The 24855-nt window shown below is 48.6% G+C and overlaps 1 protein-coding gene and 1 long non-coding RNA gene across 4 annotated transcripts in view; one reads left to right on the top strand and one right to left on the bottom strand.

Moving 5' to 3' along the window:
• Window positions 1-24855, bottom strand: part of prom2 (prominin 2) — a 238101-nt gene that overhangs the window by 43460 nt on the left and 169786 nt on the right. For all 3 annotated transcript variants that reach the window (XM_085994192.1, XM_085994191.1, XM_085994190.1), the window contains exons 12-13: window positions 11298-11450; window positions 10132-10255 (exon numbers count right to left, since the gene is read on the bottom strand). In XM_085994192.1, the coding sequence (XP_085850318.1) occupies window positions 10132-10255; window positions 11298-11450 (277 nt within the window). The remainder of the gene's footprint in view (window positions 1-10131; window positions 10256-11297; window positions 11451-24855) is intronic.
• LOC147113292 (uncharacterized) overlaps window positions 1-24855 on the top strand; it is a 196010-nt gene that overhangs the window by 21336 nt on the left and 149819 nt on the right. The window lies entirely within an intron of this gene.

The raw sequence follows: 24855 nt of genomic DNA, 5'->3' as shown, positions 1-24855 counted from the left end.
AGCAGAGACGGTTAAAGGGAGATTTGATAGAGGTATTCAGAATCTTGAGGGGTTTTGATCGAGTAAATAAGGAGAAACTGTTTCCACTGGCAGGAGGGTCGGTAACCAGAGGACACAGAGTGAAGGTAATTGGCAAAAGAACCAGAGGGGAGATGAGGAAACATTATTTTACGCAGCGAGTTGTTGTGATCTGGAACGCGCTGCCTGAAAGGGCGGTGGAAGCAGAGTCAATAATGACTTTGAAAAGAGAATGGGATAAATACTTAAAAAGGAAAAATTTGCAGGGCTGTGAGGCAAGTGCAGGGAAATGGGACAAATTGGAGAGCTCTTTCAAAGAGCCGGCATAGGCACGATGGGCCGAATGGCCTCCTTCTGTACTAAGAACATAAGCACATAAGAATTAGGAGCAGGAGTCGGCCATACGGCCCCTCGAGCCTGCTCCGCCATTCAATAAGATCATGGCTAATCTTTGACCTCAACTTCAGTTTCCTACCCCATCCCAACATCCCTTAGCGGATAGCAAAATACTGTGGATGCTGGAAATCTGAAATAACAACAGAAAATGCTGGAAAAACTCAGCAGGCCAGGCAACATCCGTGGAGAGAGAAACAGAGTTAACGTTTCGGGTCGAAAGCCTTTCGTCAGAACTGGAAAAAAGCAGGAAAGGGGATAGATTTTAAAGCAAGTGGGGGCTGGGAAAAGGGGAAGGGGTGAAAGAACAAAAGGGAAGGTCAGTGATAAGATAGAAAGCAGGAGAGATTAAGAGACATTAAGAGATATTCAAGGCGAGAGGAGGTGGTAATGGGACAGGTTAAGGAACAAAGGATGGCTCTAGATGAAGTGTGAATTGCGCTGGCAGAATGAAGGACAGCTACCATGTGGGAGGGAAGGGGAAAAAAATTAAAAAGAATATATAAATGTGTGATAGGGGCCGAGGTTATGATCTGAAATTGTTGAACTCTATGTTGAGTCCAGAGGGCTGTAGAGTGCCTAATCGGAAGATGAGGTGCTGTTCCTCGAGCTTACGCTGAGCTTCCGTGGAACAATGCAAGAGGCCGAGGACGGTGAGGTCCGAGTGGGAATGGGGCGGTGAATTAAAGTGACAGGCCACCGGGAGCTCGGGGTCCCCCTTACGGACTGAACGGAGGTGTTCCACAAAGGTGTTCAAACAAGTATACCGCTTTGGATACTGTTGAGGGGGATGACTCACCAGGGGAAGGCAGCAGCGGCCAACTTCCTGGCACTGGGGGTGCTCCTGCTGCCCAGGAAGGGGGGAAAAAGAGTGGGAGAGCAATAGTGGTAGGGGATTCTATAGTAAGGGGAACAGATAGGCGTTTCTGTGGCCGTAGACGTGAATCCAGGATGGTTTGTTGCCTCCCTGGTGCCAGGGTCAAGGATGTCACTGAGCGGCTGCAGGGCATTCTGGAGGGGGAGGGAGAACAGCCAGTGGTCGTGGTCCACATTGGTACCAACGACATAGGTAAAAAGAGGGATGAGGTCCTGCAGCAAGAATTTAGGGAGCTAGGTGAAGGATTAAGGAGCAGGACCTCAAAGGTTGTAATCTCTGGATTACTCCCGGTGCCACGTGCTAGTAAGTATAGGAATAGGAAGATAGAACAGATGAATGCGTGGCTAAAGGGATGGTGCAAGGGGGAGGGCTTTAGTTTCCTGGATCACTGGGTCTGCTTCTGGGAAAGGTGGGACTTGTACAAGTCGGACGGTTTACACCTGAACCAGGGGGGAACCAATATCCTTGCGGGGAGGTTTGCTAGCACTGCTGGGGAGGGTTTAAACTAACTTGGCAGGGGGTTGGGGTACAGAGTGGAGCTATAGTAGGGGGTGATTTACAGCCAAATACAGAGGGAAAAATAAGTCAGCTGGGAAGGCAGAGCAAATATGTGAAGGCAAAAGAGAATATGGCAGGGCTGGAAGGCATTTATTTTAATGCAAGGAGTCTTGCAAATAAGGTGGATGAACTGAAGTTGTTGTTGAACACATGGGAGTACGATATTGTTGCTATCACGGAGACATGGTTGAGGGAGGGTCAGGACTGGCAGCTCAATATTCCGGGGTATAGAATCTTCAGGCGAGACAGAGGGGGGTGTAAAAGGGGAGGGGGTGTTGCAATATTAATTAAGGAGTCAATTACTGCTGTAAGGAGGGATGATATATTAGTGGGTTCCTCTAATGAGGCCATATGGGTAGAACTTAAAAACAAAAAGGGGGCAAGCACTTTGCTGGGAGTGTACTATAGGCCCCCAAACAGTCAGGGGGAGATAGAGGAACAGATATGTAGGCAAATCTCCGAGAAGTGCGAAAATAATAGGGTAATAATAGTGGGGGATTTCAACTTCCCCAATATAAATTGGGACAGTCAGAGTGTGAAAGGCTTAGAGGGTGCAGAATTCTTAAAGTGCATCCAGGAGAGCTTTTTGAGCCAACATGTAGAAAGTCCTACAAGAGAGGGGGCGGTACTGGACCTAATTCTGGGGAATGTAGCCGGGCAAGTGGTGGAAGTGTCAGTAGGAGAGCATTTTGGCGACAGTGACCATAATTCGGTGAGATTTAAGGTGGTCATGGAAAAAGACAAAGACGGCCCGGAAATAAGGGTTCTAAATTGGGGGAAGGCCGATTTTAATATGATAAGGCAGGATCTGGCCAAAGTGGACTGGGAGCAGCTGCTTATAGGAAAATCCACATCAAAACAGTGGGAGACTTTCAGAAGGGGAATAGAGAGAGTACAACGCCAACATGTTCCTGTAAAGGTCAAGGGTGGGACCAACAAGCAAAGGGAACCTTGGATGACAAGGGATATACAAAAATGCATTAGTAATAAGAGGGGGGCTTTTGGCAGTTACAAAAGACTAAAGACAGAAGAAGCCCTAGAGGAGTATAAAAAGTGCAGGGGCATACTTAAAAAAGAAATTAGGAGGGCGAGGAGGGGCCATGAAATAACACTGGCGAGCAAAATAAAGGAAAATCCTAAGATGTTTTATAAGTATATTAAGGGCAAGAGGATAACCAGGGAAAGGGTAGGGCCCATTAGGGACCAAAGTGGCAATCTGTGTGTAGAGCCAGAGGATGTAGGCGGGGTTTTAAATGAATTTTTTGCATCTGTGTTCACTATGGAGAAAGACGATGCAGACATAGAAATCGGGCAAGGGGACTGTGACATACTTGAACATATTAGCATCGAGAGGGAGGAGGTGCTAGCGGTTTTAGCGGGCCAAAAAGTGGATAAATCCCCAGGCCCGGACGAGATGTATCCCAGGCTGCTGTGGGAGGCAAGGGAGGAGATTGCAGGGGCTCTGACACTAATTTTCAGAACCTCTCTGGCCACAGGGGATGTACCAGAGGACTGGAGAACAGCTAACGTAGTACCATTATTCAAGAAGGGTAGCAGGGATAAACCAGGGAATTACAGGCCAGTGAGTCTAACATCTGTGGTGGGGAAATTATTGGAAAAAATTCTGAGGGACAAAATTAATCTCCACTTGGAGAGGCAAGGATTAATCGGGGATAGTCAGCATGGCTTTGTTAAGGGTAAATCATGTCTAACAAATCTGATCGAATTTTGAGAGGGGGTGACTAGTGGGGTGGATGAGGGAAATGCTGTGGATGTGGTGTACATGGACTTCAGTAAAGCTTTTGACAAAGTCCCGCATAGGAGACTGGTCAAGAAGGTAAGAGCCCATGGGATCCAGGGTGCCTTGGCGCGTTGGATCCTAAACTGGCTGAGTGGCAGGAGGCAGAGGGTGATGGTCGAAGGTTGCTTTTGTGACTGGAAGCCTGTGTCCAGTGGGGTACCTCAGGGATCGGTGCTGGGTCCCTTATTGTTTGTGATCTACATAAATGATTTGGATGAAAATGTAAAAGGTATGATCAGTAAGTTCGCAGATGACACGAAAATTGGTGGGGTGGTAAATTGCGAGGAGGAAAGCCTCCGGCTACAGGACGATATAAACGGGTTGGTCAGATGGGCGGAAAAGTGGCAAATGGAATTTAACCCTGAAAAGTGCGAGGTGATGCATTTTGGACGGACAAATAAGGCAAGGGAATACACAATGAGTGGTAGGACCCTAGGAAGTACAGAGGGTCAGAGGGACCTTGGTGTACATGTACATAGATCCCTGAAGGCAGCGGAGCAGGTAGATAAGGTGGTTAAAAAGGCATATGGGATACTTGCCTTCATTAGCCGAGGCATAGAATATAAGAGCAGGGAGGTTATGATGGAGCTGTACAAAACGCTGGTGAGGCCACAGCTGGAGTACTGTGTGCAGTTCTGGTCACCTCACTATAGGAAGGATGTGATTGCTTTGGAGAGGGTGCAGAGAAGATTCACCAGGATGTTACCTGGGATGGAGCGCCTCAGCTATGAAGAGAGGCTGGACAGGCTGGAGTTGTTTTCCTTGGAGCAGAGAAGGCTGAGTGGGGACCTGATTGAGGTGTACAAAATAATGAGGGGCATAGATAGGGTAGATAAAGAGGAACTTTTCCCCTTAGTGGGGGGGTCAATAACAAGGGGGCATAGATTCAGGGTAAGGGGCAGGAGATTTAGAGGGGATTTGAGGAGGACCTTTTTCACCCAGAGGGTGGTTGGAATGTGGAACTCAATGCCTGAAAGGGTGGTAGAGGCAGGAACCCTCACAACATTCAAGAAGCATTTGGATGAGCACTTGAAATGCCATTGCATACAAGGCTATGGACCAAATGCTGGAAAATGGGATTAGACTGGACAGGGATGGATGGGCGGCGCAGACACGATGGGCCGAAGGGCCTCTTTCTGTGCTGTAAAACTCTATGACTCTATGACTAATCTGCGTTTGGTCTCCCCAATGTAGAGGAGACCACATCGTGAGCAGCGAATACAGTATACTAGATTGCAAGAAGTGCAAGTAAATCGCTGTTTCACCTGGAAGGGGTGTTTGGGGCCCTGGACAGTGGGGAGCGGCGAGGTATAAGGGCAGGCGTTGCATCTCCTGCGCTTGCACGGGAAGGTGCCGGGCGAAGGGGAAGGGGTGCTGGGGGTGGTAGAGGAGTGGACTAGGGTGTCGCGGAGTGAGCGGTCCCTACGGAATGCTGAAAGGGGAGGGGAGGGGAAGATGCGTTTAGTGGTGGGATCACGCTGGAGGTGGCGGAAATGGCGGAGGATGATCTGTTGAATGTGGAGGCTGGTGGGGTGAAAGGTGAGGACAAGGGGAACCCTATCGTGGTTCCGGGAGGGAGGGGCAGGGGTGAGGGCAGAAGTGCAGGAGATAGAACGTACACGGTCGAGGGCCGTGTCAACCATAGTAGAGGGGAATCCTCGGTTGAGGAAAAAGGAATACATGTCGGAAGCACTGGTATGGAAGGTGGCATCGTCGGAGCAGATGCGGCAGAGATGGAGAAACTGGAAGAATGGAATAGAGTCCTTACAGGAGGTGGGGTGGGAGGAAGTGTAGTCCAGGTAGCTGTGGGAGTCAGTGGGCTTGTAGTGAATGTTAGTCAATAACCTATCCCCAGAGATGGAGACGGAGAAGTCGAGGAAGGGAAGAGTCAGAGATGGACCATGTGAAGGTGAGGGAAGGGTGGAAATTGGAGGCAAAGTGAATGAAATTGTCTAGTTCAGGGCGAGAGCAGGAGACGGCACCGATACAGTCATCAATGTATCGGAAAAAGAGGTGAGGGAGGGGACCCGAGTAGGACTGGAACAAAGAGTGTTCCACATATCCCACGAAAAGGCAGACATAGCTAGGACCCATGCGGGTTCCCATAAATAAAGGAAACTACGATGGTCTGAGGAGCGAATTGGGTAGGATTGATTGGGGAATGGCACTCAAAGGGTTGACGGTGGATAGGCAATGCCAAACATTCAAAGACCGAATGGATGAGCTACAGAATTTGTTCATCCCAGTTTGGCACAAAAATAAAACAAAACAACCGTGGCTAACAAGGGAAATTAGGGATAGCATAAGATCCAAGGAGAGGACATATAAATTGGCCAGAAAAAGCAATAATCCTGAGGATTGGGAGCAGTTTAGGATTCAACAAAGGAGGACAAAGGGATTAATTAAGAAAGGGAAAATAGAATATGAGAGTAAGCTTGCAGGGAACATAAAAACTGACTGTAAAAGCTTTTATAGATCTGTGAAGAGAAAAAGATTGATGAAGTCAAGCGTAGGTCCCTTGCAGTCAGAATCAGGGGAATTTATAATGGGGAACAAAGAAATGGCAGACCAACTAAATACATATTTTGGTTCTGTCTTCACAAAGGAGGACACAAATAACCTCCCAGAGATGCCGGGGAACATAGGGTCTGATGAAAGGGTGGAACTGAAAGAAATCAGTGTTTGTAGGGAAATGGTGTTAGGAAAATTGATGGGACTGAAGGCCGATAAATCCCCAGGGCCTGATAATCTACATCCCAGGGTACTTAAGGAAGTGGCCCTAGAAATAGTAGATGCATTGCTGGTCATCTTCCAGAACTCGATAGACTCTGGAACAGTACCCATGGATTGGAGGGTAGCTAATGTTACCCCACTATTCAAAAAAGGTGGTAGAGAAAAAGCGGGGAATTATAGACCGGTAAGCCTGATATCGGTAGTGGGGAAAATGCTAGAGTCCATTATAAAAGATGTAATAGCAGAGCACTTGGAAAGCAGTGACAGGATCGGACAAAGTCAACATGGATTTACTAAAGGTAAATCATGCTTGACTAATCTACTGGAATTTTTTGAGGATGTAACTGGTAAAATAGATAAGGGAGAACCAGTGGATGTGGTGTATTTGGACTTTCAGAAGGCTTTCGATAAGGTCCCGCATAAGAGATTAGCGTGCAAAATTAAGGCACATGGGATTGGGGGCAAAGTATTGACTTGGATAGAGAACTGGTTGGCAGACAGAAAGCAAAGAGTTGGAATAAACGGGTCGTTTTCCGAGTGGCAGGCAGTGACTAGTGGGGTACCGCAAGGACCGGTCCTAGGACCCCAGCTGTTCACAATATATATTAATGATCTGGACGAGGGAATTGGATGTAATATCTCCAAATTTGCAGATGACACAAAGCTGGGTGGGAGGGTATGCTGTGAGGAGGATGTCGTGAAAATCCAGTATGATTTGGACAGGTTGGGTGACTGGGCAGAAACATGGCAAATGCACTATAATGTGGATAACTGTGAGGTTATCCACTTTGGTGGCAAAAACAGGAAGGCAGATTATTATTTGAATGGCAATAGATTGGGAGAAGGGGAAGTTCAAAGAGACCTGGGTGTTCTTGTGCACCAGTCGCTGAAGGTAAGCATGCAGGTGCAGCAGGCGGTTAAGAAGGCAAATGGTATGTTGGCCTTCGCAGCAAGAGGGTTTGAGTACAGGAACAAGGATGTCTTGCTAAAGTTGTACAGGGCCTTGGTGAGACCGCACCTTGAGTATTGTGTGCAGTTTTGGTCACCTTACCTGAGGAAGGACGTTCTTGTCATGGAAGGAGTGCAGCGAAGATTCACCAGGCTGACACCTGGGATGACAGGAATGACGTATGGGGAGAGATTGTGTCGATTGGGCTTATACTCACTGGAGTTTAGAAGATTGAGAGGGGATTTCATCGAAACCTATAAAATTCTGTCAGGCCTGGACAGACTAGATGCAGGAAGGATGTTTCTGGTGGCCGGGGAGTCCAGAACCAGGGGTCATAGTCTAAGGATAAGGGGTAAGCCATTTAGGACTGAAATGAGGAGGAATTTCTTCACCCAGAGAGCGGTGAACTTGTGGAATTCTCTGCCACAGAAGGCAGTGGAGGCCAGTTCATTAAATATATTCAAAAAAGAGTTGGATATATTTCTTAAGGCTAAAGGGATCAAGGGATATGGGGAGAAGGCAGGGACAGGGTACTGAATTTGGATGATCAGCCATGATCTCATTGAATGGCGGAGCAGGCTCGAAGGGCCGAATGGCCTACTCCTGGTCCTATCTTCTATGTTTCTATGTAACACCTTTGATTTGGAGGAAATGAGTGGAGTCAAAGGAGAAGTTGTTCAATGTGAGAACAAGTTCAGCCAGGCAGAGGAGGGTGGTGGTGGATGGGGACTGGTCGGGTCTCTGTTCAAGGAAGAAGTGGAGCACCCTCAGGCCATCCTGGTGGGGGATGGAGGTGTAGAGGGATTGTACGTCCATAGTGAAAAGGAGGCGGTTGGGGTCAGAAAACTGGAAACTGTTAAAGTGGCGGAGGGCATTGGAAGAGTCGCGGATGTAGGTGGGAAGAGACTGGACAAGGGGAGAAAAAAGAGTCGAGATAGGAAGAGAAGTTCCTTAGTGGAGTTGTCCCATCAAACACTCCCAGGGCAGGTACAGCACGGGGTTAGATACAGAGTAAAGCTCCCTCTACACTGTCCCATCAAACACTCCCAGGGCAGGTACAGCACGGGTTAGATACAGAGTAAAGCTCCCTCTACACTGTCCCATCAAACACTCCCAGGGCAGTTACAGCACGGGTTAGATACAGAGTAAATCTCCCTCTACACTGTCCCATCAAACACTCCCAGGGCAGGGACAGCACGGGTTAGATACAGAGTAAAGCTCCCTCTACACTGTCCCATCAAACACTCCCAGGGCAGGTACAGCACGGGTTAGATACAGAGTAAAGCTCCCTCTACACTGTCCCATCAAACACTCCCAGGGCAGGTACAGCACAGGTTAGATACAGTGTAAAGCTCCCTCTACACTGTCCCATCAAACACTCCCAGGGCAGGTACAGCACAGGTTAGATACAGAGTAAAGCTCCCTCTCCACTGTCCCATCAAACACTCCCAGGGCAGGTACAGCACGGGTTAGATACAGAGTAAAGCTCCCTCTCCACTGTCCCATCAAACACTCCCAGGGCAGGTACAGCACAGGTTAGATACAGAGTAAAGCTCCCTCTCCACTGTCCCATCAAACACTCCCAGGGCAGGTACAGCATGGGTTAGATACAGAGTAAAGCTCCCTCTACACTGTCCCATCAAACACTCCCAGGGCAGGTACAGCACGGGTTAGATACAGAGTAAAGCTCCCTCTCCACTGTCCCATCAAACACTCCCAGGGCAGGTACAGCATGGGTTAGATACAGAGTAAAGCTCCCTCTACACTGTCCCATCAAACACTCCCAGGGCAGGTACAGCATGGGTTAGATACAGAGTAAAGCTCCCTCTCCACTGTCCCATCAAACACTCCCAGGGCAGGTACAGCATGGGTTAGATACAGAGTAAAGCTCCCTCTCCACTGTCCCATCAAACACTCCCAGGGCAGGTACAGCACGGGTTAGATACAGAGTAAAGCTCCCTCTACACTGTCCCATCAAACACTCCCAGGGCAGGTACAGCACGGGTTAGATACAGAGTAAAGCTCCCTCTACACTGTCCCATCAAACACTCCCAGGGCAGGTACAGCATGGGTTAGATACAGAGTAAAGCTCCCTCTACACTGTCCCATCAAATACTCCCAGGGCAGGTACAGCACGGGTTAGATACAGAGTAAAGCTCCCTCTACACTGTCCCAGGATGGGTGGAGACAGTGAAGGATTGGCGATGACTCTGAGTTCCTCCAATTCTGGCCTCTTGTGCATTCCCCACTTCCATCGTCCCACCATTGGCGGCCGTGTCATCCGCCGTCTAAGCTGTCAACTCTGGAATTCCCTCCCTAATCCTCACCGCCTTTCTCTCCGCCTTTAAAATGCTCCTTAAAATCTATCTTTTTGACCAAGCTTATGGTCACCTATCCTAATGTCTCCTTCTTTGGCCCGGTATCAATTTTTGTCTGAGAACAGACCTGTGAAGCGCCTTGGGACATTGTACTATGTTAAAGGAGGTATATATCTGCAAGTTGTCTTTGTTGAAGAGATTGAGCCAGTGACGGATTGGATGGAGATGGAGGGATAGAGGTAGTGAAAGATTAGAGATGGAGGGATAGAAACTGTAAAGGATCAGAGGTGGACTACAAGCAGTGAACAGATGGAGATGAGGACAGTGAAAGATTGAAGCTAAATGCCTGCAGGGCCATTCTGAAGACAATAGCCACCACTAGTGCACAGAGACAAGACCAGTTACTTCAGGTGGCCCTAGGCAGCTACTTTGCTGATTTCTAATAAGAATACTATCAACAGACAGAAATACACAAGGGTTTTACCTGAAAAAATTCATCATTATACCAGGGCTTGCAAACCAGCGAATATAGATTGCCACCGACAAAAAACATGATAAAGACGAGGAGCATCAAGATCCAAGAGAAGATGAAACTGAAGCCGACTCCCCTGTTGGAGCAGAGTATGGTGTTGGTGAGTAAAACTCCGCACTGTTTGATCAAACACTCCCAGGACAGGACTGTCATTGTGGGGGTGGGCAGGGTGGAGGGTGGTAACTCTCCCTCTACACCCTCCCAAATACGCGCCGTAACCTTAATCAATGAAGAGTGTTCTCTACTGAACCAATGTCACGGTTTCATTTCCCACAGCAACAATCTTTGCGGCTGCCTTGGCCGAGGCCACTGATTGTGCTCATTGTTGGCCAGTTCTAGTGGCTGGAACTCATTTCACTTAGGAACGTCACAACCAGTAGAGACAGAACATGCACTCCGGCAGGTGAGGTCTCATTGGAACCTGGGCCCTGGAGGTGAAAGGTCATTGTTCTGAAGGACTATATCACCCATTCATAGCAAAAACAACTTTATTGGTATATCTGAGGTAAACACGATTGAAAAATCTTCTTCTGCATTTAGACAGTGGCTGTGCACAGCTCGGCCCAGCAACAAGTGAGATTGTCAAAAGTGGGCTCATGCCTCAGAATCTGTACCAGAGTGGAGACCCCATGATGCCAACAGGAAGGGAGAAAGGATCAGTAACCCTGACACTATTCTGTTACATCTCCAGCCAGCCGGACTTTCTTTCCTATTCAATCTCGGGATGTGGGCGTCGCTGGCAAAACAGGTGAGACGTTAAACCAAGTCTGCCCTGTCCGCCCTCTCAGGTGAACCTAAAAGATCCCGCGGCACTTTTTCGAAGAAGAGCAGGAGAGTTCTCCCCGGTGTCCTGGACCAATATTGATCCCTCAACCAACCATCAATTAAAAAAAAAGATTATCTGTCCATTTATCATTGCTGTCTGTTGGATCTTGCTGTGCACAAATTGGCTTTTGCGTTTGCCTACATTGCCCACACTTCAAAAGTGCTTCATTGGCTGTGGAGCACGTTGGGCGGTCTTGAGGTTGTGAAAGGCGCTACAGAAATGCAGGTTTAAGTTCAAAAACAACCACAATCGCAACACGCAATATAAACAGAAAAAGTTCGGTTTCTCTTACGCCATGAAGAGATTCCCTCCACAGTGGGACAGCAGGCTTCGCTTCGTGGGAATCACGTTGGGTTTGAGGCACGCTGTTCCCAGGAGGAGTCCCAGATAATTGCACGCGACAACCAGGAGGATTATACAGGACAGCACGATCCCAACTATCCACCTGATATACGGGAATAACGGGACAGAGTCATCCAACATAATCGGGAAATTTATACAACTGCAATCCAACCAGCTAAAATCTAGGAAGGATGTGGACTATCAGAGATATACAGCGAGGGGCGTGGGGTAAATTTCAATATTACAGTAAGGGATGTGGGGTATATCATGGAGTGTTACAGTGAGGGGTGTGGGGTATATCAGAGTGTTACAGTGAGGGGTGTGGGGTATATCAGAGTGTTACAGTGAGGGGTGTGGGGTATATCAGAGTGTTACAGTGAGGGGTGTGGGGTATATCAGAGTGTTACAGTGAGGGGTGTGGGGTATATCAGAGTGTTACAGTGAGGGGTGTGGGGTATATCAGTGTGTTACAGTGAGGGGTGTGGGGTAAATTTCAATATTACAGTAAGGGATGTGGGGTATATCATGGAGTGTTACAGCCTTTAACGTAGTAAACCCTCCCAAGGCGCTTCACAGGAGCGATTAGCAAACAAAATTTGACACCGAACATATTAGGACAGGTGACCAAAAGCTTAGTCAAAGAGGTAGGTTTTAAGGAGCGCCTTAAAGGAGGAGAGAGAGGCGGAGAGGTTTAGGGAGGGAATTCCAGAGCTCGGGGCCCAGGCAGCTGAAGGCACGGCCGCCAAAGGTGGAGCGATTAAAATCGGGGATGCGAAAGAGGCCAGAATTGGAGGAGCGCAGAGATCTCGGGGGGTTGTAGGGCTGGAGGAGGTTACAGAGATAGGGACCTGTGGTGGGCAGATGCTGTAACATGCTAAAGTTGGCACAAGGCCAGGAACCTTCACAAGGATGTTGCCAGGAATTGAGAAGTTTAGCTACAAGGAAAGACTGGTTAGGCTGAGGTTGTTTTCTTTGGAAAATCAGAGTATTACAGTGAGGGGTGTGGGGTATATCAGAGTGTTACAGTGAGGGGTGTGGGGTATATCAGTGTGTTACAGTGAGGGGTGTGGGGTATATCAGAGTGTTACAGTGAGGGGTGTGGGGTATATCTGTGTTACAGTGAGGGGTGTGGGGTATATCAGAGTGTTACAGTGAGGGGTGTGGGGTATATCAGTGTTACAGTGAGGGGTGTGGGGTATATCAGAGTGTTACAGTGAGGGGTGTGGGGTATATCTGTGTTACAGTGAGGGTGTGGGGTATATCAGTGTTACAGTGAGGGGTGTGGGGTATATCAGTGTGTTACAGTGAGGGTTGTGGGGTATATCAGAGTGTTACAGTGAGGGGTGTGGGGTATATCAGTGTTACAGTGAGGGGTGTGGGGTATATCAGTGTTACAGTGAGGGGTGTGGGATATGTCAGAGTGTTACAGTGAGGGGTGTGGGATATATCAGTGTTACAGTGAGGGGTGTGGGGTATATCTGTGTTACAGTGAGGGGTGTGGGGTATATCAGTGTTACAGTGAGGGGTGTGGGGTATATCAGAGTGTTACAGTGAGGGGTGTGGGGTATATCAGTGTGTTACAGTGAGGGTTGTGGGGTATATCAGAGTGTTACAGTGAGGGGTGTGGGGTATATCAGATTGTTACAGTGAGGGGTGTGGGGCATATCAGAGTATTACAACGAGGGGTGTGGGGTATATCAGAGTGTTACAGTGAGGGGTGTGGGGAATATCGGAGTGTTACAGTGAGGGGTGTGGGATATATCAGCGTGTTACAGTGAGGGGTGCGAGGTATATCAGTTACAGTGAGGGGTGTGCGGTATATCAGAGTGTTACAGTAAGGGGTGTGAGGTATATCAGTGTTACAGTGAGGGGTGTGGGGTATATCAGTGTTACAGTGAGGGGTGTGGGATATATCAGCGTGTTACAGTGAGGGGTGCAAGGTATATCAGAGTGTTACAGTAAGGGGTGTGAGGTATATCAGTGTTACAGTGAGGGGTGTGGGGTATATCAGTGTTACAGTGAGGGGTGTGGGCTATATCGGTGTTACAGTGAGGGGTGTGGGGTATATCAGAGTGTTACAGTGAGGGCCGTGGGGTATATCAGAGTGTTACAGTGAGGGGTGTGGGGTATATCAGCGTGTTACAGTGAGGGGTGTGGGGTATATCAGAGTGTTACAGTGAGGGGTGTGGGGTATATCAGAGTGTTACAGTGAGGGCCGTGGGGTATATCAGAGTGTTACAGTGAGGGGTGTGAGGTTTATCAGTGTTAGTGAGGGGTGCGGGGTATATCAGAGTGTTACAGTGAGGGGTGTGGGGTATATCAGAGTGTTACAGTGAGGGGTGTGGGGTATATCAGTGTTACAGTGAAGGGTGTGAGGTATATCAGTGTGTTACAGTGAGGAGTGTGGGGTATATCAGTGTTACAGTGAGGGGTGTGGGGTATATCGGAGCGTTACAGTGAGGGGTGTGAGGTATATCAGTGTTACAGTGAGGGGTGTGGGGTATATCAGTGTTACAGTGAGGGCCGTGGGGTATATCAGAGTGTTACAGTGAGGGGTGTGAGGTTTATCAGTGTTAGTGAGGGGTGCGGGGTATATCAGAGTGTTACAGTGAGGGGTGTGGGGTATATCAGAGTGTTACAGTGAGGGGTGTGGGGTATATCAGTGTTACAGTGAAGGGTGTGAGGTATATCAGTGTGTTACAGTGAGGAGTGTGGGGTATATCAGTGTTACAGTGAGGGGTGTGGGGTATATCGGAGCGTTACAGTGAGGGGTGTGATGTATATCAGTGTTACAGTGAGGGGTGTGGGGTATATCAGTGTTACAGTGAGGGGTGTGGGGTATATCACAGTGTTACAGTTAGGGGTGTGGGGCATATCAGCGTGTTACAGTGAGGGGTGTGGGGTATATCAGAGTGTTACAGTGAGGGGTGTGGGGTATATCAGCGTGTTACAGTGAGGGGTGTGAGGTATATCTGTGTTACAGTGAGGGGTGAGGGGTATATCAGAGTGTTACAGTGAGGGGTGTGGGGTATATCAGCGTGTTACAGTGAGGGGTGTGGGGTATATCAGAATGCTACAGTGAGGGGTGTGGGGTATATCAGAGTGTTACAGCGAGGGGTGTGAGGTATATCAGTGTGTTACAATGAGGGGTGTGGGGTATATCAGCGTGTTACAGTGAGGGGTGTGGGGTATATTAGTGTGTTACAGTGAGGGGTGTGAGGTATATCAGTGTGTTACAGTGAGGGGTGTGGGGTATATTAGTGTGTTACAGTGAAGGGTGTGGGGTATATCAGTGTTACAGTGAGGGGTGTGGGGTATATCAGTGTTACAGTGAGGGGTGTGGGGTATATTAGTGTGTTACAGTGAAGGGTGTGGGGTATATCAGAGTGTTACAGTGAGGGGTGTGAGGTATATCAGTGTTACAGTGAGGGGTGAGGGGTATATCAGAGTGTTACAGTGAGGGGTATGGTGTATATCAGTGTGTTACAGTGAGGGGTGTGGGGTATATTAGTGTGTTACAGTGAAGGGTGTGGGGTATATCAGAGTGTTACAGTGAGGGGTGTGAGGTATATCAGTGTTACAGTGAGGGGTGAGGGGTATATCAGAGTGTTACAGTGAGGGGTATGGTGTATATCAGAGTGTTACAGTGAGGGGTATGGTGTATATCAGTGTGTTACAGTGAGGGGTGTGGGGTATATCAGTATTGCAGGGAGGGGGTGTGGGGTATATCAGTGTTACAGTGAGGGGTGTGAGGTATATCAGTATTACAGGGAGGGGTGTGGGGTGTGGGGTATATCAGTGTTACAGTGAGGGGTGTGGGGTATATCAGTATTGCAGGGAGGGGTGTGGGGTATATCAGTGTTACAGTGAGGGGTGTGAGGTATATCAGTATTACAGGGAGCGGTGTGGGGTATATCAGTATTGCAGGGAGGGGTGTGGGGTATATCAGTGTTACAGTGAGGGGTGTGAGGTATATCAGTATTGCAGGGAGGGGTGTGGGGTATATCAGTGTTACAGTGAGGAGTGTGAGGTATATCAGTGTTACAGTGAGGGGTGTGGTGTGTATCAGTGTTACAGTGAGGGGTGTGGGGTGTTACAGTGAGGGGTGTGGGGTGTAGTAGTGTTACAGTGAGGGGTGTGGGGTATATCAGTGTTACAGTGAGGGGTGTGGGGTATATCAGTATTGCAGGGAGGGGTGTGGGGTATATCAGTATTGCAGGGAGGGGTGTGGGGTGTATCAGTGTTACAGTGAGGGGTGTGGGGTGTATCAGTGTTACAGTGAGGGGTGTGGGGTATATCAGTGTTACAGTGAGGGGTGTGGGGTATATCAGTGTTACAGTGAGGGGTGTGGGGTGTATCAGTGTTACAGTGAGGGGTGTGGGGTATATCAGTGTTACAGTGAGGGGTGTGGGGTATATCAGTGTTACAGTGAGGGGTGTGGGGTATATCAGTGTTACAGTGAGGGGTGTGGGGTATATCAGTGTTACAGTGAGGGGTGTGGGGTATATCAGAGTGTTACAGTGAGGAGTGTGAGGTATATCAGTGTTACAGTGAGGGGTGTGGGGTATATCAGTGTTACACTGAGGGGTGTGGGGTATATCAGTGTTACAGGGAGGGGTGTGGCGTATATCAGAGTGTTACAGTGAGGGGTGTGGGGTATATCAGTATTGCAGGGAGGGGTGTGGGGTATATCAGTGTTACAGTGAGGGGTGTGGGGTATATCAGTGTTACAGTGAGGGGTGTGGGGTATATCAGTATTGCAGGGAGGGGTGTGGGGTATATCAGTGTTACAGTGAGGGGTGTGGGGTATATCAGTGTTAGTGAGGTGTGTGGGGTATATCAGTATTGCAGGGAGGGGTGTGGGGTATATCAGTGTTACAGTGAGGGGTGTGGGGTATATCAGAGTGTTACAGTGAGGGGTGTGGGGTATATCAGTGTTACAGTGTGGGGTGTGGGGTATATCAGTGTTACAGTGAGGTGTGTGGGGTATATCAGTATTGCAGGGAGGGGTGTGGTGTATATAAGTATTGCAGTGAGGGGTGTGGGGTATATCAGTGTTACAGTGAGGGGTGTGGGGTATATCTGTTACAGTGAGGGGTGTGGGGTATATCAGTATTGCAGGGAGGGGTGTGGGGTATATCAGTGTTACAGTGAGGGGTGTGGGGTATATCAGTATTGCAGGGAGGGGTGTGGGGTATATCAGTGTTACAGTGAGGGGTGTGGGGTATATCAGTGTTACAGTGAGGAGTGTGGGGTATATCAGTGTTACAGTGAGGGGTGTGGGGTATATCAGTATTGCAGGGAGGGGTGTGGGGTATATCAGTGTTACAGTGAGGGGTGTGGGGTATATCAGTGTTACAGTGAGGGGTGTGGGGTATATCAGTGTTACAGTGAGGAGTGTGAGGTATATCAGTGTTACAGTGAAGGGTGTGGGGTATATCAGTGTTACAGTGAGGGGTTGTGGGGTATATCAGAGTGTTACAGTGAGGGGTGTGGGGTATATCAGTGTTACAGTGGGGGGGGGTGGGGTATATCAGTGTTACAGTGAGGGGTGTGGGGTGTATTAGTATTGCAGGGAGGGGTGTGGGGTATATCAGTGTTACAGTGAGGGGTGTGGGGTATATCAGAGTGTTACAGTGAGGGGTATGGTGTATATCAGTGTTACAGTGAGGGGTGTGGGGTATATCAGTGTTACAGTGAGGGGTGTGGGGCATATCAGTGTTACAGTGAGGGGTGTGGGGTATATCAGTGTTACAGTGAGGGGTGTGGGGTATATCAGTGTTACAGTGAGGGGTGTGGGGTATATCAGTGTTACAGTGAGGGGTGTGATGTATATCAGTATTGCAGGGAGGAGTGTGGGGTATATCAGGTAGTACAGTGAGGGGTGTGGGGTATATCAGTATTACAGTGAGGGGTGTGGGGTATATCAGTGTTACAGTGAGGGGTGTGGGGTATATCAGTGTTACAGTGAGGGGTGTGGGGTATATCAGTGTTACAGTGAGGGGTGTGGGGTGCATCAGTCTTGCAGGGAGGGGTGTGGGGTATATCAGGTAGTACAGTGAGGGGTGTGGGGTATATCAGTATTACAGTGAGGGGTATGGGGTCTATCAGTGTTACAGTGAGGGTGTGAGGTATATCAGTGTTACAGTGAGGGGTGTGGGGTATATCAGTGTGTTACAGTGAGGGGTGTGGGGTATATCAGTGCTACAGTGATGGGTGTGGGGTATATCAGTGTGTTACAGGGAGGGGTGTGGGGTATATCAGTGTTACAGTGAGGGGTGTGGGGTATATCAGTGTGTTACAGGGAGGGTGTGGGGTATATCAGTGTTACAGTGAGGGGTGTGGGGTATATCAGTATTACAGTGAGGGGTGTGGGGTATATCAGTGTTACAGTGAGGGTGTGAGGTATATCAGAGTGTTACAGTGAGGGGTGTGAGGTATATCAGAGTGTTACAGTGAGGGGTGTGGGGTTGTGGGGTATATCAGTGTTACAGTGAGGGGTGTGAGGTATATCAGTGTTACAGTGAGGGGTGTGGGGTATGCCAGTGTTACAGTGAGGGGTGTGGGTTATATCAGTGTTACAGTGAGGGGTGTGGGGTATATCAGTGTTACAGTGAGGGGTGTGGGGTATATCAGTGTTACAGTGAGGGGTGTGGGGGTATATCAGTGTTACAGTGAGGGGTGTGGGGTATATCAGTGTTACAGTGAGGGGTGTGGGGTATATCAGTGTTACAGTGAGGGGTGTGGAGTATATCAGTGTTACAGTGAGAGGTGTGGGGTATATCAGTGTTACAGGGAGGGGTGTGGGGTATATCAGTGTTACAGTGAGAGGTGTGGGGTATATCAGTGTTACAGGGAGGGGTGTGGGGTGTATCAGTGTTATAGTGAGGGGTGTGGGGTATATCAGTGTTACAGTGAGGGGTGTGGGGTATATCAGTATTGCAGGGAGGGGTGTGGGGTGTATCAGTGTTGCAGGGAGGGGTGTGGGGTATATCAGTATTGCAAGGAGGGGTGTGGGGTATATCAGTGTTACAGTGAAGGGTGTGGGGTATATCAGTGTTACAGTGAAGGGTGTGAGGTATATCAGTTTTACAGTGAAGGGTGTGGGGTATATCAGTGTTACAGTGAGGGGTGTGGGGTATATCAGTGTTACAGTGAAGGGTGTGAGGTATATCAGTTTTACAGTGAAGGGTGTGGGGTATATCAGTGTTACAGTGAGGGGTGTGGGGTATATCAGTGTTACAGTGAAGGGTGTGAGGTATATCAGTTTTACAGTGAAGGGTGTGGGGTATATCAGTGTTACAGTGAGGGGTGTGGGGTATATCAGTGTTACAGTGAAGGGTGTGGGGTATATCAGTGTTACAGTGAGGGGTGTGAGGTATATCAGTGTGTTACAGTGAGTGGTGTGGGGTATATCAGTGTTACAGTGAGGGGTGTGAGGTATATCAATGTTACAGTGAGGGGTGTGGGGTATATCAGTGTTACAGTGAGGGGTGTGGGGTATATCAGTGTTACAGTGAGGGGTGTGGGGTATATCAGTGTTACAGTGAGGAGTGTGGGGTATATCAGTGTTACAGTGAGGGGTGTGGGGTATATCAGTGTTACAGTGAGGGGTGTGGGGTATATCAGTGTTACAGTGAGGGGTGTGGGGTATATCAGTGTTACAGTGAGGGGTGTGGGGTATATCAGTGTTACAGTGAGGAGTGTGGGGTATATCAGTGTTACAGTGAGGGGTGTGGGGTATATCAGTGTTACAGTGAGGAGTGTGGGGTATATCAGTGTTACAGTGAGGGGTGTGGGGTATATCAGTGTTACAGTGAGGGGTGTGGGGTATATCAGTGTTACAGTGAGGAGTGTGGGGTATATCAGTGTTACAGTGAGGGGTGTGGGGTATATCAGTGTTACAGTGAAGGGTGTGAGGTATATCAATGTTACAGTGAGGGGTGTGGGGTATATCAGTGTTACAGTGAGGAGTGTGGGGTATATCAGTGTTACAGTGAGGGGTGTGGGGTATATCAGTGTTACAGTGAGGGGTGTGGGGTATATCAGTGTTACAGTGAGGGGTGTGGGGTATATCAGTGTTACAGTGAGGAGTGTGGGGTATATCAGTGTTACAGTGAGGGGTGTGGGGTATATCAGTGTTACAGTGAGGGGTGTGGGGTATATCAGTGTTACAGTGAGTGGTGTGGGGTATATCAGTGTTACAGTGAAGGGTGTGAGGTATATCAATGTTACAGTGAGGGGTGTGGGGTATATCAGTGTTATAGTGAGGGGTGTGGGGTATATCAGTGTTACAGTGAGGGGTGTGGGGTATATCAGTATTGCAGGGAGGGGTGTGGGGTGTATCAGTGTTGCAGGGAGGGGTGTGGGGTATATCAGTATTGCAAGGAGGGGTGTGGGGTATATCAGTGTTACAGTGAAGGGTGTGGGGTATATCAGTGTTACAGTGAAGGGTGTGAGGTATATCAGTTTTACAGTGAAGGGTGTGGGGTATATCAGTGTTACAGTGAGGGGTGTGGGGTATATCAGTGTTACAGTGAAGGGTGTGAGGTATATCAGTTTTACAGTGAAGGGTGTGGGGTATATCAGTGTTACAGTGAGGGGTGTGGGGTATATCAGTGTTACAGTGAAGGGTGTGAGGTATATCAGTTTTACAGTGAAGGGTGTGGGGTATATCAGTGTTACAGTGAGGGGTGTGGGGTATATCAGTGTTACAGTGAAGGGTGTGGGGTATATCAGTGTTACAGTGAGGGGTGTGAGGTATATCAGTGTGTTACAGTGAGTGGTGTGGGGTATATCAGTGTTACAGTGAGGGGTGTGAGGTATATCAATGTTACAGTGAGGGGTGTGGGGTATATCAGTGTTACAGTGAGGGGTGTGGGGTATATCAGTGTTACAGTGAGGGGTGTGGGGTATATCAGTGTTACAGTGAGGAGTGTGGGGTATATCAGTGTTACAGTGAGGGGTGTGGGGTATATCAGTGTTACAGTGAGGGGTGTGGGGTATATCAGTGTTACAGTGAGGGGTGTGGGGTATATCAGTGTTACAGTGAGGGGTGTGGGGTATATCAGTGTTACAGTGAGGAGTGTGGGGTATATCAGTGTTACAGTGAGGGGTGTGGGGTATATCAGTGTTACAGTGAGGAGTGTGGGGTATATCAGTGTTACAGTGAGGGGTGTGGGGTATATCAGTGTTACAGTGAGGGGTGTGGGGTATATCAGTGTTACAGTGAGGAGTGTGGGGTATATCAGTGTTACAGTGAGGGGTGTGGGGTATATCAGTGTTACAGTGAAGGGTGTGAGGTATATCAATGTTACAGTGAGGGGTGTGGGGTATATCAGTGTTACAGTGAGGAGTGTGGGGTATATCAGTGTTACAGTGAGGGGTGTGGGGTATATCAGTGTTACAGTGAGGGGTGTGGGGTATATCAGTGTTACAGTGAGGGGTGTGGGGTATATCAGTGTTACAGTGAGGAGTGTGGGGTATATCAGTGTTACAGTGAGGGGTGTGGGGTATATCAGTGTTACAGTGAGGGGTGTGGGGTATATCAGTGTTACAGTGAGTGGTGTGGGGTATATCAGTGTTACAGTGAAGGGTGTGAGGTATATCAATGTTACAGTGAGGGGTGTGGGGTATATCAGTGTTACAGTGAGGGGTGTGGGGTATATCTGAGTGTTACAGTGAGGGGTGTGGGGTATATCTGAGTGTTACAGTGAGGGGTGTGGGGTATATCAGTGTTACAGTGAGGGGTGTGGGGTACATCAGTGTTACAGTGAGGGGTGTGGGGTATATCAATGTTACAGTGAGGGGTGTGGGGTATATCAGTGTTACAGTGAGGGGTGTGGGGTATATCAGTGTTACAGTGAGGGGTGTGAGTTATATCAGTGTTACAGGGAGGGGTGTGGGGTATATCAGTGTTACAGTGAGGGGTGTGGGGTATATCAGTGTTACAGTGAGGGGTGTGGGGTATATCAGTGTTACAGTGAGGGGTGTGGGGTATATCAGTGTTACAGTGAGGGGTGTGGGGTATATCAGTGTTACAGTGAGGGGTGTGGGGTATATCAGTGTTACAGTGAGGGGTGTGGGGTATATCAGTGTTACAGTGAGGGGTGTGGGGTATATCAGTGTTACAGTGAGGGGTGTGGGGTATATCAGTGTTACAGTGAGGAGTGTGGGGTATATCAGTGTTACAGTGAGGGGTGTGGGGTATATCAGTGTTACAGTGAAGGGTGTGGGGTATATCAGTGTTACAGTGAAGGGTGTGAGTTATATCAGTGTTACAGTGAGGGGTGTGGGGTATATCAGTGTTACAGTGAGGAGTGTGGGGTATATCAGTGTTACAGTGAGGGGTGTGGGGTATACCAGTGTTACAGTGAGGGGTGTGGGGTATATCAGTGTTACAGTGAGGGGTGTGGGGTATATCAGTGTTACAGTGAGGGGTGTGGGGTATATCAGTGTTACAGTGAGGGGTGTGGGGTATATCAGTGTTACAGTGAGGAGTGTGGGGTATATCAGTGTTACAGTGAGGGGTGTGGGGTATATCAGTGTTACAGTGAAGGGTGTGGGGTATATCAGTGTTACAGTGAGGGGTGTGGGGTATATCAGTGTTACAGTGAGGGGTGTGGGTTATATCAGTGTTACAGTGAAGGGTGTGAGTTATATCAGTGTTACAGTGAGGGGTGTGGGGTATATCAGTGTTACAGTGAGGAGTGTGGGGTATATCAGTGTTACAGTGAGGGGTGTGGGGTATATCAGTGTTACAGTGAGGGGTGTGGGTTATATCAGTGTTACAGTGAAGGGTGTGAGTTATATCAGTGTTACAGTGAGGGGTGTGGGGTATATCAGTGTTACAGTGAGGGGTGTGGGGTATATCAGGTAATACAGTGAGGGGTGTGGGGTATATCAGTGTTACAGTGAGGAGTGTGGGGTATATCAGTGTTACAGTGAGGGGTGTGGGGTATATCAGGTAATACAGTGAGGGGTGTGGGGTATATCAGTGTTACAGTGAGGGGTGTGGGGTATATCAGTGTTACAGTGAGGGGTGTGGGGTATATCAGTGTTACAGTGAGGGGTGTGGGGTATATCAATGTTACAGTGAGGAGTGTGGCGTATATCAATGTTACAGTGAGGAGTGTGGGGTATATCAGTGTTACAGTGAGGGGTGTGGGGTATATCAATGTTACAGTGAGGAGTGTGGGGTATATCAGTGTTACAGTGAGGGGTGTGGGGTATATCAGAGTGTTACAGTGAAGGGTGTGGGGTATATCAGTGTTACAGTGAGGGGTGTGGGGTATATCAGTGTTACAGTGAGGGGTGTGGGGTATATCAATGTTACAGTGAGGGGTGTGGGGTATATCAGTGTTACAGTGAGGGGTGTGGGGTATATCAGAGTGTTACAGTGAGGGGTGTGGGGTATATCAGTGTTACAGTGAAGGGTGTGGGGTATATCAGTGTTACAGTGAGGGGTGTGGGGTATATCAGTGTTACAGTGAGGGGTGTGGGGTATATCAGTGTTACAGTGAGGGGTGTGGGGTATATCAATGTTACAGTGAGGGGTGTGGGGTATATCAGTGTTACAGTGAGGGGTGTGGGGTATATCAGTGTTACAGTGAGGGGTGTGGGGTATATCAGTGTTACAGTGAGGGGTGTGGGGTATATCAGTGTTACAGTGAGGGGTGTGGGGTATATCAGTGTTACAGTGAGGGGTGTGGGGTATATCAGAGTGTTACAGTGAGGGGTGTGGGGTATATCAGTGTTACAGTGAGGGGTGTGGGGTATATCAGTGTTACAGTGAGGGGTGTGGGGTATATCAGTGTTACAGTGAAGGGTGTGAGGTATATCAGTGTTACAGTGAGGGGTGTGGGGTATATCAGTGTTACAGTGAGGGGTGTGGGGTATATCAATGTTACAGTGAGGGGTGTGGGGTATATCAGTGTTACAGTGAAGGGTGTGAGGTATATCAGTGTTACAGTGAGGGGTGTGAGGTATATCAGTGTTACAGTGAGGGGTGTGGGGTATATCAGTGTTACAGTGAGGGGTGTGGGGTATATCAGTGTTACAGTGAGGGGTGTGGGGTATATCAGTGTTACAGTGAGGGGTGTGGGGTATATCAGTGTTACAGTGAGGGGTGTGGGGTATATCAGTGTTACAGTGAGGGGTGTGGGGTATATCAGTGTTACAGTGAGGGGTGTGGGGTATATCGGAGTGTTACAGTGAGGGGTGTGGGGTATATCAGTGTTACAGTGAAGGGTGTGAGTTATATCAGTGTTACAGTGAGGGGTGTGGGGTATATCAGTGTGTTACAGTGAGGGGTGTGGGGTATATCAGTGTTACAGTGAGGGGTGTGGGATATATCAGTGTGTTACAGTGAGGGGTGTGGGGTATATCAGTGTTACAGTGAGGGGTGTGGGGTATATCAGTGTTACAGTGAGGGGTCAGTGTTACAGTGAAGGGTGTGAGTTATATCAGGGTTACAGTGAGGGGTGTGGGGTATATCAGTGTTACAGTGAGGGGTGTGAGTTATATCAGTGTTACAGTGAGGGTGTGGGGTATATCAGTGTGTTACAGTGAGGGGTGTGGGGTATATCAGTGTTACAGTGAGGGGTGTGGGGTATATCAGTGTGTTACAGTGAGGGGTGTGGGGTATATCAGTGTTACAGTGAGGGGTGTGGGGTATATCAGTGTTACAGTGAAGGGTGTGAGTTATATCAGTGTTACAGTGAGGGGTGTGGGGTATATCAGTGTGTTACAGTGAAGGGTGTGAGGTATATCAGTGTTACAGTGAGGGGTGTGGGGTATATCAGTATTGCAGGGAGGGGTGTGGGGTATATCAGTGTTACAGTGAGGGGTGTGGGGTATATCAGGTAATACAGTGAGGGGTGTGGGGTATATCAGTGTTACAGTGAGGGGTGTGGGGTATATCAGTGTTACAGTGAGGGGTGTGGGGTATATCAGTGTGTTACAGTGAGGGGTGTGGGGTATATCAATGTTACAGTGAGGGGTGTGGGGTATATCAGTGTTACAGTGAGGGGTGTGGGGTATATCAGTGTTACAGTGAGGGGTGTGGGGTATATCAGTGTTACAGTGAGGGGTGTGGGGTATATCAGGTAATACAGTGAGGGGTGTGGGGTATATCAGTGTTACAGTGAGGAGTGTGGGGTATATCATGTTACAGTGAGGGGTGTGGGGTATATCAGTGTTACAGTGAGGGTGTGGGGTATATCAGTGTTACAGTGAGGAGTGTGGGGTATATCAGTGTTACAGTGAGGGGTGTGGGGTATATCAGTGTTACAGTGAGGGGTGTGGGGTATATCAGTGTTACAGTGAGGGGTGTGGGGTATATCAGTGTTACAGTGAGGGTGTGGGTATATCAGTGTTACAGTGAGGAGTGTGGGGTATATCAGTGTTACAGTGAGGGGTGTGGGGTATATCAGTGTTACAGTGAAGGGTGTGGGGTATATCAGTGTTACAGTGAAGGGTGTGAGTTATATCAGTGTTACAGTGAGGGG

This window comes from Somniosus microcephalus, chromosome 8 (assembly GCF_052327205.1).
Source record: "Somniosus microcephalus isolate GS21.2 chromosome 8, FLI_Smic_1.0, whole genome shotgun sequence".
NCBI classification, from domain to species: Eukaryota; Metazoa; Chordata; class Chondrichthyes; order Squaliformes; family Somniosidae; genus Somniosus; species Somniosus microcephalus.
This window is presented reverse-complemented; position numbering and strand designations above follow the sequence as displayed.